We start from the raw sequence: 16,224 nt of genomic DNA, 5'->3' as shown, positions 1-16,224 counted from the left end.
ACCACACGGCAGCGTCCGATAGTCACATTACACCACACGGCAGCGTACAATAGTCACATTACACCACACGGCAGCGTCTGATAGTTACAATAAACCACACGGCAGCGTCCGATAGTCACATTACACCACACGGCAGCGTCCGATAGTTACAATAAACCACACGGCAGCGTCCGATAGTCACATTACACCACACGGCAGCGTCCTATAGTCACATTACACCGCACAGGAGCGTCCGATAGTCACATTACACCGCACAGGAGCGTCCGATAGTCACATTACACCGCAAGGTAGTGTCCGTATACATACTGGCCGGAATTCAATTGATTATCATGCATGACAAATTAAAACGGCAGCGTCCGATAGTTACATAACACCGCACGGCAGTGTCCTATAGTCACATTACACCGCACGGCAGCGTCCGATAGTTACATTACACCGCACGGCAGTGTCCTATAGTCACATTACACCGCACGGCAGCGTCCGATAGTTACATTACACCACACGGCAGCGTCCGATAGTTACATTACACCGCAAGTTAGCGTCCAATTGTTACAATAAACGACACGGCAGCGTCCGATAGTCACATTACACCACACGGCAGCGTCCTATAGTCACATTACACCGCAAGGTAGTGTCCGTATACATACTGGCCGGAATTCAATTGATTATCATGCATGACAAATTAAAACGGCAGCGTCCGATAGTTACATTACACCGCACGGCAGTGTCCTATAGTCACATTACACCGCACGGCAGCGTCCGATAGTTACATTACACCACACGGCAGCGTTCGCAAGTTACATTACATCGCACGGCAGCGTCCGATAGTCACATTACACCGCACGGCAGCGTCCGATAGTCACATTACACCGCACGGCAGCGTCCGATAGTCACATTACACCGCACAGCAGCGTCCGATAGTTACATTACACAGCACAGCAGCGTTCTATAGTTACATTACACCGCACGGCAGCGTCCGATAGTTACATTACACCACACTGCAGCGTCCGATAGTTACATTACACCGCACGGCAGCGTTCGATAGTTACATTACACTGCATGGCAGCGTCCGATAGTTACATTACACCACACGGCAGCGTCCGATAGTTACATTACACCGCACGGCAGCGTCCGATAGTCACATTACACCGCACGGCAGCGTCCGATAGTCACATTACACCGCACGGCAGCGTCCGATAGTCACATTACACCGCACGGCAGCGTCCGATAGTCACATTACACCGCACGGCAGCGTCCGATAGTCACATTACACCGCACGGCAGCGTCCGATAATTACATTACACCGCACGGCAGCGTCCGATACTTACATTACACCGCACGGCAGCGTCCGATAGTCACATTACACCGCACGGCAGCGTCCGATAGTCACATTACACCGCACGGCAGCGTCTGATAGTCACATTACACCACACGGCAGCGTCCGATAGTTACATTACACCGCATGGCAGCGTCCGATAGTCACATTACACCGCATGGCAGTGTCCGATAGTCACATTACACCGCATGGCAGCGTCCGATAGTTACATTACACCACACGGCAGCATTTGCAAGTTACATTACATCGCACGGCAGCGTCCGATAGTCACATTACACCGCACGGCAGCGTCCGATAGTCACATTACACCGCACGGCAGAGTCCGATAGTTACATTACACCACACTGCAGCGTCCGATAGTTACATTACACCGCACAGCAGCGTTCGATAGTTACATTACACTGCATGGCAGCGTCCGATAGTTATATTACACCACACGGCAGCGTCCGATAGTTACATTACACCGCACGGCAGCGTTCGATAGTTACATTACATCGCACGGCAGCGTCCGATAGTCACATTACACCGCACGGCAGCGTCCGATAGTCACATTACACCGCACGGCAGAGTCCGATAGTCACATTACACCGCATGGCAGCATCTGATAGTTACATTACACCGCACAGCAGCGTCCGATAGTCACATTACACTGCACAGTAGTGTCCGAGTCACATTACACCGCACGGCAGCGTCTGATAGTCACATTACACTGCACAGTAGTGTCCGTGTCACATTACACTGCACGGCAGCGTCCTATAGTTACAATAAACCACACGGCAGCGTCCGATAGTCACATTACACCACACGGCACCGTACAATAGTCACATTACACCACACGGCAGCGTCTGATAGTTACAATAAACCACACGGCAGCGTCCGATAGTCACATTACACCACACGGCAGCGTCCGATAGTTAGAATAAACCACACGGCAGCGTCCGATAGTCACATTACACCACATGGCAGCGTCCTATAGTCACATTACACCGCACAGGAGCGTCTGATAGTCACATTACACCGCACAGGAGCGTCCGATAGTCACATTACACCGCAAGGTAGTGTCCGTATACATACTGGCCGGAATTCAATTGATTATCATGCATGACAAATTAAAACGGCAGCGTCCGATAGTTACATTACACCGCACGGCAGTGTCCTATAGTCACATTACACCGCACGACAGCGTCCGATAGTTACATTACACCGCACGGCAGTGTCCTATAGTCCCATTACACCGCACGGCAGCGTCCGATAGTTACATTACACCGCACGGCAGTGTCCTATAGTCACATTACACCGCACGGCAGCGTCCGATAGTTACATTACACCACGCGGCAGCGTCCGATAGTTACATTACACCGCACGGCAGCGTCCGATAGTCACATTACACCGCACAGCAGCGTCTGATAGTCACATTACACCGCATGGCAGCGTCCGATAGTTACATTACACTGCATGGCAGCGTCCGATAGTTACATTACACCACACGGCAGCGTCCGATAGTTACATTACACGGCTTGGCAGCGTCCGATAGTTACATTACAGCACACGGCAGCGTCTGATAGTTACATTACACCGCATGGCAGCGTCCGATAGTTACATTACACTGCATGGCAGCGTCCGATAGTCACATTACACCGCACGGCAGCGTACAATAGTTGCATTACACCGCACGGCAGCATCCGATAGTCACATTACACCATACATCAGCGTCCGACAGTTACATTACATCACTCAGTAGTGTCCTAGTCACATTACACTACACGGCAGCGTCCGATAGTTACATTACACCGCACGGCAACGTCCGATAGTTACATTACACCGCACGGCAGCGTCCGATAGTTACATTACACCGCACGGCAGCGTCCGATAGTTACATTACACCGCACGGCAGCGTCCGATAGTTGCATTACACCGAGCGGCAGCGTCCGATAGTCACATTACACCGCAAGGTAGTGTCCGAGTCACATTACACTACAAGGCAGTGTTCGATAGTTACATTACACTGCACGGCAGCGTACAATAGTTACATTACACCGCACGGCAGCGTCTGATAGTCACATTACACCGCACGGCAGCGTCCGATAGTTACATTACACCGCACGGCAGTGTCCGATAGTTACATTACACCGCACGGCAGCGTACAATAGTTACATTAGACCGCACGGCAGCGTCCGATAGTTACATTACACCGCAAGGTAGTGTCCGTATACACACTGGCCGGAATTCAATTGATTATCATGCATGATAAATTAAAACATTATGCCATTAAGGTCACAGAACATGCACACATAACTTTAAGTGTGAGAAAGTCCTGGGCATAGGGCTACACAGCATATACTCCTTTGTACCTCAAACCGCAGCTGCAGAACACCTCACAGATCACACAGGCGGGGAGCACTGCACTGCAGTGTACTGTCCAGTGGGCGGGGCTTAGAACGACCCGGGGGTGTGGCTTCAGGCAACAGGGGCCAGGGCTCAGCAGTGGAAGAACGGTTGGCTCCTCCCACTGACGGAAAAGGTCCGTTAGGCCACTTGTATCTAGCCTCAACCGTGGAAGAACCAAGGGGCAGAGTAAGTTTATAAAGGTCCCACAGAGACACAGCTTGGGATGGCAAGTGAGAAGAACTTTGAGCAATCGTGGGCACAGCTGTAGATGCACCAGGAGGCGGAGATTATCGCGATCTGGGGGAGGAGCTTATTTCGATCCTGGGTATGTGCTTCATTGGGCAGTGACAGCTGCTGGCAGCTTCAGAGGGGATAGGCAGAGTTCTGTCTCTCCGTGACAGGAGTCGAGTGAGGGAATGCTATTAGTGATGACAGGAGAAAAGTTTTTTTTTCTTGTCAACACTATCTGAACTGCAGGGGATCTGTGGGCCTATTTCCAGTGGGGGGCCTGGAGCTGCAACTCCATCCGCCCCATTGTTAATCTGGCCCTGGTGGATGGTGATTGAACACCTATTTCAGATGGCTCTTTGTCACCCAGCATGAGGCAGGGACGTGCAGTCAGGGGAGGCAGTGCCTCCCCTGTCATACTGATTAAAAAAAAAAAAGAAGATATTTATAACACAGAGTGTGTTATAAATATCTTCTTTTATTATTTTTACCATTACCCCTTTTCCACCAGAAATAGAAAAATCCTTTAACCTTCGGGCTGGGAGACAGCGGGAGAGGTGCCTCCCGCTGCTACCATTAAAGTCCGGGTAGTGGGGGGGGCGGGCAGGGGGCAGATCGCAGCAATGGGCTGTAAAAGCCCATTGAAAATGTATGGGGAAGCGGCACCACTACAGGTGCCTCAATGACAGGTGCGTGCATTCATACCACATGAATGCACGCCCCTGTCAGTCCCCCAGTTGTGATTGGGCCAGCGCACACTAAGGGGAAAATTTACTAAGATGGGAGTTCTATTTAAGATGGGATGTTTCCCATAGCAACCAATCAGATTCCAGGTATTATGTTCTAGAAGGTGCTAGATAAATGAGAAGTAGAAACTGATTCATTGCTATGGGCAACATCCCATCTTAAATAGAACTCCCATCTTAGTAAATTTACCCCTAAGTATAGAACAAAATTAAGTTTTAAAACAGACTGGACGAGAAGCAGAAAAACACATAGTTACCCATGTTCTCCTACTTCAAACAGTCAGACTTCCTTTTATTCCTTGTAGGGATTATTTGTAACACTTACAGTCTCCATGGAAAGGATAAATTGTTAAAAAGTTAATACTGGCATCACGACAGCCTTTCTCTAGTCTTATCGGGTCCTGTGGAATCTGTAGCAATATACAGCTTTTATACTCACAGTGGAGCCGGTCTGTAAAAGATTAGCTGCCCATACTTAGAAGGTGTCCTCGCGGGCGCCATGTTCCTGGAGACCTGTGTATGCGCAGAGGAGGGGACCTGCAACGGAGGCTGGGTACCCTCCTCTCTTAACACGAGCCCATAGTTACCAATAAATCCATTTCTCCAATTCCATGGTGGACACTGGACCCCCTACCTGTGTTGCTGTGTTTGCTGTCTGTGTAGTGTTTCTTCTTGTTATAGAGACCAGTTGGTAAACTTGGTTTGGGTTCTACCTGTTCTTTGTTTGTGGTTCTCTCTCTCTCTCTCCTTGGGCTTAGTTATTCATAACTGAAGTCAGGGAGTATAGAGCGGGAGAGCCCTGTCCAAATCACTAAAGATTTAAAGTGCCAGGCTCCATACACCACCATCTATACCCCAGTGTAACTCCAGTGTCCCCCATGGAATCGGAGAAATGAATTTAGTACCAGAATACGGTTTTCTTGGCTGGTATAAGAAGTAGTTAGGGGACAGAGAGCATGGGGTCCACCTTATTTCTTTCATTACCAACAATAGGCATTAGTAGCCTGGGCTGGTGGCTCTATAGCAGTGGGGGCATGCGGGTGGGGTCTCCAGTCACCCAGTGGTGCTAAATATCTCATAAATGTTGCAGGACTAGATACAAAATAATTAATTGTCAATCTTACCAGTGTCTAATGAACTTGTATCTGTTTTATTTAGAACAAAGATTACAAAGATCTGAAGGAGCAACTTGCTTCCATGACTTTGTCCAGCACGGCAGAAGTAGACAAGCTGCAGAAGGAGCTGGAGCGACAGAAACAGAACCAGCAGGACGACAACCAGCTCATCACCTTGCAGGAGGAGATCGAGGCTCTGAGAGCTGAACTGGCCAGCAGCAGAGACGAGCGGAAGATCGTGGAGGACACGTATACGAGCGAGAAGCAGCAGCTCCAGCAGGTGATCCCTCTTTTCCCTCTAGTGTCAATGTAGAAATATGTCATAATAAACAGTGCACCAGGGCACGATGATATGTAGACAGCTCATGGGAAAGATTGGGAGGAGGAAGAAGTGGTTCTAGACAAATGCTGTAGCTGCTGATGTATGTAAGAAACTTTGAGATGACTGGAGAAGACTTGAGGGCATATTCTTCCATGGGGTCCTGTTCTACCAGTGCTGCTAGTTTTGTTACTGTTATGATAATCATATATTCTTGTGATGTTCTTTTAACCTGTTAAAAGTGTACAGATGTAGCAGCCTTTATTGTGTCATTTGGTTCACCGTGCTCTCCGTAACTCAACAATTACATAGACCAGAATCAAACATTTTCCACTGAAGAATAATCGTTGCGGTCTGACGCACATTGGGACATTCTGTGTCATGCAAATTAAATGCGTCATTGCATGTGCAATAAAGTCTGCTCCATCTGTTACTTTTGTGTAGCCACTGGGGAACAGAAAGAACCTATTTGGCAACTGACACAGAGCATTGATCAATCATCCCCCATAGTTACTTTGCAAGGGATTGGTAGATTTTCTTTCCGGAAATTGTTTGGTAGAAAGGCAAATTCATATTCCTTACATACATATATGTTCTGTCCTGCGTGCGGGCGCAACTCTGCCCGGACGTGGGCTCTGAGCTCAGCAGTCTTACATAATGAGGCTGTGTTGTTATTTAAGAAGATGTTGTGGTCTGTTTCGAAGGCAAACCAGGTAGGCTTAAGTGTATCCACACACGCTGCAATACTGCAGGCCATATCGGGCAACTGGACCAATATTACAGTGTGTGGGGGCTGGAAATAGGATTGTTATTGGCCATGTTGGAAATTGTAGTCAATAGATGGACATTGTCGGCCTCAAAGCGCAGTCATCTTCCGAATTTACTGTCTGCTTTGGAACCAGGAGTGATCTGGAACCATGAGGCCACCCACATTGAACAATGTTCCTTTTGGCCAAGTTATTGGCATTAAGCAAAACAAAATAAAGAAATTTCTCTTACGTCCTAGAGGATGCTGGGGTTCACATTAGTACCATGGGGTATAGACGATAGACTGGTCCACTAGGAGCCATTGGCACTTTAAGAGTTTGGCAAAGAAGGAGAAAAGAAGACTCTTTTGTGGGTGCACTCTTAAATTATATTAAAGTATTGAAGATAAGATAGTTAATAAAATCATTACATTTTTATTAGTGTCATAAGATAAAACTTAAAGTAGTTGGATACATAATTGAAAAAAGAAACACAAAAGAAATATAAGTAAATAATGCCAATATATATTGGATAATAATTGCAAGCTGTCTAGGCTAGATCAAAATTCAAATATACAGTAAATCCACAAATTTGACTCCAAGGTCTGCCTGCGAGAGTGGAATTTAAATTGATTAAACCTGCTGGTTGTCTTGAAGGAGAGGAAAAAAGGAGAACTAGATACAAAAGATGAATCTGCTGTCAGCGTTAGACATAGAGCATGAACGTCCGAAAATGTTCTACTACACCGAGTATTCCCCAAGAGTCTCCTTCTTGAGTACTGACTCAGCCCAACACTGATTAGCTTCCAAGATCGGATGGGTTCGGGCGTTTCCAGTGTGGTATGATAGTAGAAAATGTACCCAATAATCTTATGCTCTAGAACACACATTCTCAAACTCGGTCCTCAGGACCCCACACAGTGCATGTTTTGCAGGTCTCACAGAATCACAAGTGAAATAATTAGCTCCACCTGTGGACCTTTTAAAATGTGTCGGTGAGTAATTAATACACCTGTGCACTTGCTGGGTTACCTGCAAAACATGCACTGTGTGGGGTCCTGAGGACCGAGTTTGAGAATGTGTGTTCTAGAGCATAAGATTATTGGGTACATTTTCTACTATCATACTACACTGGAAACGCCCAAACCCATCCGATCTTGGAAGCTAATCAGTGTTGGGCTGAGTCAGTACTCAAGTAGGAGACTCTTGGGGAATACTCGGTGTAGTAGAACATTTTCGGACGATCATGCTCTATGTCTAACGCTGACAGCAGATTCATCTTTTGTATCTAATTCTCCTTTTTTCCTCTCCTTCAAGACAACCAGCAGATTTGATCAATTTAAATTCCACTCTCGCAGGCAGACCTTGGAGTCAAATTTGTGGATTTACTGTATATTTGAATTTTGATCTAGCCTAGACAGCTTGCAATTATTATCCAATATATATTGGCATTATTTACTTATATTTCTTTTGTGTTTCTTTTTTCAATTATGTATCCAACTACTTTAAGTTTTATCTTATGACACTAATAAAAATTGAATGATTTTATTAACTATCTTATCTTCAATACTTTAATATAATTTAGAGTGCACCCACAAAAGAGTCTTCTTTTCTCCTTCTTTGCCAGACGTTTCATTACTGACTCAGGGTGCACCACCATATATAAAATTGATTGGAAAAGATTGCCTTTTCCTACTTTATTACTATATCTTGGTAATTACAATATCTAATCTATACTTTAACATCTTCCTGTGCGGTATATCCCCTATACACTATCACTTTAAGAGTTTAACAGTGTGGACTGGCTCCTCCCTCTATGCCCCGCCTACCAGACTCAGTTTATAAAATGTGCCCGGAGGAGCCGGTCACAGCTAGGGGAGCTCTATAGGAGTTTTTCTAGTTTTATTATTTTTCTTAGAGTTTAGGCACAGGGAGGCTGCTGGTAACAGCCTCCCTGCTTCGTGGGACTTAGGGGGGGGGGGAGTAGTGTCCAACCCTGAGAGGTTAATGGCCACTATCTCCGCTGACAGGACACTGAGCTCCTGAGGGTGATGATCGTTAGCCGCCCCAGACGTCCGATCACTCCCGCAGCATGCCGCCACCCCCTAACAGAGCCAGAAGATTCCGTTGGCGAGTGAGTCACCGGCCCCCCTGGCAAGTGGGGAGCCGGTGTGAAGATGGCGGCAACAGGGTGGGAGCGCAGTACTAACTGCGCTCCGGAGGCTCAGCGGTACACAGTGCGGCGCTATGAGGGGCGCCCTGAGCCAGCGCCTATACCCTACACTGGTCACTCAGGCTGTCAGGGACCTCGGTAACGCTGCCAGCACCATATCACAGGCCAGTATAAAGATATAAAGTGCGGGAAGCAGCGCCATGTTCAGGGGCGGAGCTTCTCCTCAGAGAGGACCCAGCAGCCTTCAGCGCCATTTTCCTGCCTGCAGATCCACTACAGAGACACTGACAGGGAGTGATGTCCCTCCACACAACTCCAGCTATCCTGTGCGGTACCAGGGGGTTGTAGAAGGGGGGGGGAGGCTGTGTAATTATTGTGTAGTCTATTAAGGTGCACAGTCAGCGCCAGGTAGTTGTATTATATCTACCTAGGGAAGCGCTGTGTGTGCTGGCTCCAAGCTCTGTGTTTCTCTGTACATACTTGGGGGTAAACTGTGTCTGACATTTTCCTGTGTGTGGGTGTATATTTCTCACATAGCCATGTCAAGGGATTCGGTGTCTTATGCTGCAGAGGACATGTCTTCTCCAGAGGAATCAATTCCTTGTACCTAGGAATGTAATGTGTCTTGTCTCAGATTCCCATTACTGAGCCGGAATGGCTAACTTCTATTAAGGGAATGATCGCTCAGATATCTACTAGGGTAGCTCATACTGAGACTGAAACTCAGGTTTTAAAGAATTCTATGGCTGTTTGGTCAGGTTCTGTTCCTATTTCTTCCAAACCCTCTAACTTATACCCACAGAAACGTGCTCTTGCCCAGATTATGCAAGATGACACGGATACCAACTCTGACACGGCAGACGGTGATGGGGATGTGCTGAGGAGGGCGGCATCCCTTGCAAAGGGGTGCAACTCATGATTGAGGCCATGAGAGATGTGTTAAACATTGCGGACACACCACCTGAGCAGGTTGAGGAGGCTTACTTCACAGATAATAAGAAAGCCTCGCTAACCTTCCCTGCATCTAAAGAATTAAATACTTTATTTGAAAAATCCTGGGAAACCCCAGAGAAAAAATTCCAGGTTCCCAAAAGGGTTCTGGCTGCTTTTCCTTTCCCTGATGGGAAAACCCACCCATAGTTGACGCATCTGTGTCCAGACTGTCAAAAGAGGTGGTGTTACCTGTCCCTGCCTACCGCGTTAAAAGTATCGGCTGATTGTAAGATTGACAGTACGCTCAAATCCATATACACTGCTTCAGGGGTGGCGTTAAGGCCCACTATTGCCTGTGCATGGATTTCTAAAGCTATAGTAAGGTGGTCAAGCACATTACTAGAAGAGTTAGATACAATGGATAGAAGTGACATTGAACTCTTTTTGCGTAATATACAGGAATCTGCGGGGTTCATGGTGAAGTCCATAAAGGACCTGGGTACGCTGAATGCAAGGATATCTTCCATGTCGGTCTCAGCTCGGAGGGGACTCTGGCTACGCCAATGGTCTGCAGACGCAGAATCCAGGAGAAGTGTGGAGAACCTACCCTACACAGATCAGGCTCTATTTGGGGAAGCGTTGGATGCGTGGATTTCCACGGCAACCGCCGGTAAGTCACCTTTTCTTCCCTCAGCTACACCTTCTGCGTAGAAACCCTTTTCTTCATCTGCATCTCAGTCCTTTTGGACCGCTAAAACAAAAAAGTCCAAACCTACTTCCACTTTCTTCAGAGGTGGACGTGCAAAATCCAAAAAAACCTGCACCTGCAGGTTCCCAGGACCAGAAACCTGCTTCTGGCACCTCAAAATCCTGAGCATGACGATGGACCACGAATCCTGGAGGACGGGCTGGTGGGTGCGAGACTCAGATGTTTCAGCCACATCTGGGTGTCATCCGGCCTGGATCCCTGGGTACAGGATATTGTGTCCCAGGGGTACAGACTGGAGTTTCAAGAACTCCCGCCTCACCGATTCTTCAAGTCGGGCTTGCCAGCTTTGCTGGCAGACAGGGCTATCCTACAGGAAGCCATCCAAAAATTGGAAAAGTCACAGGTCATTGTCCCATTTCCGCGTCACATGCAAAACAAGGGTTATTATTCAAACCTTTTCGTGGTACCGAAACCGGATTGTTCGGTCAGACCGATTTTGAACTTGAAATCGTTAAACCCCTATCTGAGGGAGCTCAAATTCAAAATGAAGTCTCTCAGACTGGTGATCTCAGGTCTGGAGGAGGGAGAGTTTCTGGTATCCCTGGATATCAAGGATGCATACCTCCACATTCCGATTTGGCCGCCGCACCAGGATTATCTCAGATTTGCACTGTTGGACAGTCACTATCAATTTCAGGCACTGCCATTCGGCCTCGCCACAGCACCGAGGGTGTTCACCAAGGTGATGGCGGAGATGATGGTTCTCCGCAGACAGGGTGTGAACATAATTCCATATCTGGACGATCTGCTGATAAAGGCATTGACCAGGGAAAGGTTGTTGTAGTCTACTGCTGTCACGACTCGTCTGCTCAGGGAACATGGTTGGATCCTGAACCTTCCAAAGTCACATTTGGAGCCGACAAGGAGATTGTCTTTCCTGGGGATGATCCTCGACACGGAAGTGCAGAGGGTGTTTCTACCGGAGGAGAACGCATTGGTGATTCAAACAATGATCTGGGATGTCCTGAAGCCAGTCTGGGTATCGGTTCATCAGTGCATTCGCCTTCTGGGGAAGATGGTTACCTCCTACGAGGCTCTACAGTACGGAAGATTTCATGCTCGATCCTTCCAACTGGATCTCCTGGACAAGTGGTCGGGGTCTCATCTACATTTTCACCTGAGGATTCGTCTGTCGCCGAAAGCAAGGATTTTACTCCTCTGGTGGCTGCAAATGTCTCACCTTTTGGAGTGCCGCAGGTTCGGGATTCAGGACTGGATCCTTCTGACCACGGATGCAAGCCTCCGGGGTTGGGGCGCAGTAACTCAAGGGGAAACCTTCCAAGGAAGGTGGTCAAGTCTGGAATCCAGTCTTCCAATAAACATTCTGGAACTAAGAGCCGTTTACAACGATCTTCTCCAAGCGGCACATCTTCTGCGAGATCGAGCCATTCAAGTGCAGTCGAACAATGTAACGACGTTGGCCTACATAAACTGACAGGGTGGAACGAAGAGCAGGTAACAAGAATCATCCTCTGGGCAGAAAAACACGCGTTGGCACTGTCAGCAATTTTCATTCCGGGAGTGGACAATTGGGAAGCGGACTTCCTCAGCAGACTCAATCTCCATCCAGGAGAGTGGGGCCTCCATCCAGAGGTTTTCATGGAGGTGACAAAACTTTGGGGGGCTCCTCAAATAGACATGATGGCCTCCCGTCTCAACAAGAAGCTTTGGAGGTATTGTTCCAGGTCGAGAGAACCACAAGCAGTGGCGGTGGACGCTCTGGTGTCCCCGTGGGTGTTCCAGTTAGTGTACGTGTTTCCTCCACTTCCACTCATCCCAAGGATTCTAAAGCTCATAAGGAGAACAAGAGTTCAGACAATCCTCATTGCTCCGGACTGGCCAAGAAGGGCTTGGTACGCGGGTCTTCTGGATCTACTTCTGGAAGATCCAAGGCCTCTTCCTCTTCAGGAGGACCTGTTACAACAGGGGGCGTTCGCTTATCAAGACTTACCGCGGCTACGTTTGACGGCATGGAGGTTGAATGCCAGATATTAGCTCGGAAGGACATTCCAAACAAAGTCATTCCTACCCTGATACAGGCTACAAAAGGAGCAACGGCTAAATATTACCATCGCATTTGGAAAAAATATGTATCTTGGTGTGAATCCAAGAAGTTTCCTATGGTAGAGTTTCAACTGGGACGGTTTCTCCACTTACTGTGGATATGGGCGTGAGGTTGCGATCCGTAAAGGTCCAGATTTTCGGCCTTATCCATTTTCTTCCAGAAACAGCTGGCTTTCCCTCCCTGAGGTTCAGACTTTTATGAAAGGGGTTCTGCACATCCAGCCTCCCTTTGTGCCGCCTACAGCGCCTTGGGATCTTAACGTGGTGTTACAGTTCCTCCAGTCTGATTGGTTTGAGCCTCTACAGGAGGTTGAGGTCAAGTTTCTCACGTGGAAGGCTGTTACTTTGTTGGCCTTAGCTTCTGCTAGAAGTGTGTCGGAGTTGGGGGCTTTGTCTTGCAAAAGTCCCTACTTGATCTTCCATGAGAGGGCTGAGCTCCGGACACGTCAACAGTTCCTTCCAAAGGTTGTATCGGTTTTTCATATCCGTAGAGGATGCTGGGCGCTTCGTTATCCTGCAGTGTTTACTTAGTTCAGTACTGCTTGGTTCTTGGTTAAAGTACTTACTTGGTTAAGTAATATTGTTCAGCTGTCGCTGAGTTTTCAAGCTTGTTAGCTTGGTTTGCCTTGTATGTGTGAGCTGGTATGAATCTCGCCACTATCTGTAAAATCCTTCTCTTGAAGTTGTCCGTTTCCTCGGGCACAGTTTCTAGACTGAGTCTGGTAGGAGGGGCATATAGAGAGGAGGCAGCCCACACTGTTAAACTATTAAAGTGCCAGTGGCTCCTAGTGGACCCGTCTATACCCCATGGTACTAATGTGTACCCCAGCATCCTCTACAGACTACGAGAAAAGTGTTTACCGGTAGGTGAATAAAATCCTATTTTCAGATGCACACTCTGTAGTACTAAGCACTGCTAATCAGAATAATTCTAATAAAATTGAGGCGCTTAGTATAATTTTAGGCCAATAACATGGGTCCACCCACCGCGACCAGGTGACCTCATCTGGTGGGTCCCTAATACTAAGGTTCAAGTCCAGGGCATGGGACCCCCCAGGTCAGCACAAGCCAACCACCCCAAGGCATCACACTAGTGAGAGGTTAAAGTGCTATAAGTGTTACATAAGTAAGAAGCAGAAGCTATGTGTTAAGGTGTGTACACACGGTGAGATTTTTTCTTACGATTTTGACTATATAGTAAAAATCGTAAGGAAAGTTAGTGCAGATCGCAAGGTGAAAGTCACCTTGCGATCCCGATGTACGATCCCGCGAGGTCGGTATCGCAAGTCTAGATAGACTGTTCAGGCTAGTCAATTTTAACTATTCAGGACTTGCCATCATAGTGCCTTTCCCAATATGCAGTCTGAAAATGTATTTTCTTGTGGGTTTTTTTGTGTGGAACTCCATAGGGGATATTCAATTAAGGTCGAAACTGCCGTCTTGTCGAAAAGACGTCAGTTTTCGACTTTTTTTCAGGTCGGAAGGGCTTCCGACCTATTGAGTCCCCAGCATTTTTATTCGACAAGTCGGGGAATTCGACTTGTCGAATAGTACGTGAATCGGCGGTATAGCTGCCGATTCACGTGCTTCTGAGGGAAACGGGGCCAAATTTGACAGATTGTGGCCCCGTTTCCGACCATCTCAGTTCGACTTGAGGGACCTGAGAGGGGGAGAGCAGCGGGCAGATGGGGGACAGCAGCGCTACAGCACAGCGCTGCAGAAGGATGTGTTATAGCCGCCGCTCACTGCAGCGTCCACCATGCTCCAGCAAGTAAGGTTCCGCTTGCTGGAGCCGGGTGGACGCTGCCGTTAGGTCTGGCGGCTGTGCCACATCCTCCTGCAGCGCTGCTGTCCCCCGTCTGCCCGCGGTTCTCCCCCCTCTCTGGTCCCTCATCTCAATTCGACTTTTTTAAAGTCGAACTGAGATGGGCTTTGAATAGCCCTTGTCGGATCCATTCCGACAAATGCATGTCGAAATGGATCCGACCCTGATTGAATATACCCATATATGTCTCAGCATGATGGTGTGAAGTCCAAGCCCCCCGCCTCCGCTTTAGCATAACTTATCACAGCCGCTGCATACAAAGTGCTACAGCGTCCTCCTCTGATTCAGCCGTATAATTATGTGTTTTTCCTGTCTCTGTGGTCATGTTGTCTGTGGTATGACTTTTTTTATATTGTTTATTCCCCACAACTTTGTGTGTGCTCATTATTTGTTTCTCTCATGTTTGATTATTTATCTGGTTTTCTTTTTGTGTGTGTATGTCCTAATGCAATTTGGAAAATATTCTTAATAAATATGCTCAATTTAAATAACAAACAAAAAAAAAGTCATTAAAACAGATAATGGGAATTGTAGTATGATGTTGGTCAGTGTAAAAATGGAGATAATGACAAATCGTTAAAACCTGAGCCTGTCCTTGGTAATTAGATGGACTCCCCGGGTTTCCATACTGACTCCTATCTATGTTTGCATCCAGCGAATCGATGAGCTCGAAAAAGAAAACTCTCAGTTAAAGGAAGAAAAAGAAGAGATGACTCACCGGATTCTGCTCCGCACTGAAGGTACAGTACGTGTGCTGCTCTCATCACTGCTGGTGTCAGAACCTGGAACTGTCCCTAGTGACAGATAATATTAAAGAACATCTATCACCTGTATGATGCAGTTTCTGAACTGAACCAACATTCATTGGAAGTCAGACTACCACCGGGAACCAGTGACTGCATTAGATGACTGATAGAAGAATATGCAATCATCAGAGATGTTGTGCTCACCTCCGCACTTCCCTGAGAATTACGGTAGCCCAACATCCCTAATGTCACTACACACCTCCATGGTGCGATGTTGGTGATCATGGGGGTGTCAGGATTCTGACAGCATTTTGCAGACATTTCCGAAAATTGATTCCCCTACAGAACCTGTTTTTAGAATGTTTGTTACATTTAAATTAGATACTTTATTTTGTTGTTGCCACATTTGTGTATACTATAGTTATCATAGGGACCTTGACGTGTATCAAAAGGATTTTAGCCTGCATTGTATCCGTATAATACCATTAGGACAGAGGTTCCCTAATTCGGTGTTCAAGGCATCCTAACGGTCCAGGTTTTAAGGCTAACTATGCTTGGGTACAGGTGACCTTTAACCCTCTGTGCTCAGCCATGGGGATTTCCTCAATCCATCGCTGGGGTATGGGGGACATAAGACTAAAACTACATTTAAAACCCTTGTCAAAATTAACCCTGGAAGTAGGGTTTAACATTTTTAAAGAACAATTATGTGTTCTAGATATTTGCAGAAAATAAAAATGGTTGTGTATTTCACTTGTTTGTTCTAACAAACTTAAGGCATTAATTTGTTTATGATATATGGGAGCACTACGGTAAGTCAGAGTCTGGATGTAACA

The 16,224-nt window shown here is 47.1% G+C and overlaps 1 protein-coding gene and 2 pseudogenes across 2 annotated transcripts in view; 2 read left to right on the top strand and 1 right to left on the bottom strand.

Moving 5' to 3' along the window:
• MYO5B (myosin VB) overlaps positions 1–16,224 on the top strand; it is a 413,488-nt gene that overhangs the window by 316,606 nt on the left and 80,658 nt on the right. For both annotated transcript variants that reach the window (XM_063960368.1, XM_063960358.1), the window contains exons 22-23: positions 5,857–6,093; positions 15,298–15,382. In XM_063960368.1, coding sequence (XP_063816438.1) covers positions 5,857–6,093; positions 15,298–15,382 — 322 coding nt within the window. The remainder of the gene's footprint in view (positions 1–5,856; positions 6,094–15,297; positions 15,383–16,224) is intronic.
• On the bottom strand, positions 7,614–7,732 carry LOC134933853 (5S ribosomal RNA; annotated as a pseudogene).
• Positions 7,992–8,110, top strand: LOC134933116 (5S ribosomal RNA; annotated as a pseudogene).

Source organism: Pseudophryne corroboree, chromosome 1, assembly GCF_028390025.1.
Source record: "Pseudophryne corroboree isolate aPseCor3 chromosome 1, aPseCor3.hap2, whole genome shotgun sequence".
Classification (NCBI taxonomy): Eukaryota; Metazoa; Chordata; class Amphibia; order Anura; family Myobatrachidae; genus Pseudophryne; species Pseudophryne corroboree.
This window is presented reverse-complemented; position numbering and strand designations above follow the sequence as displayed.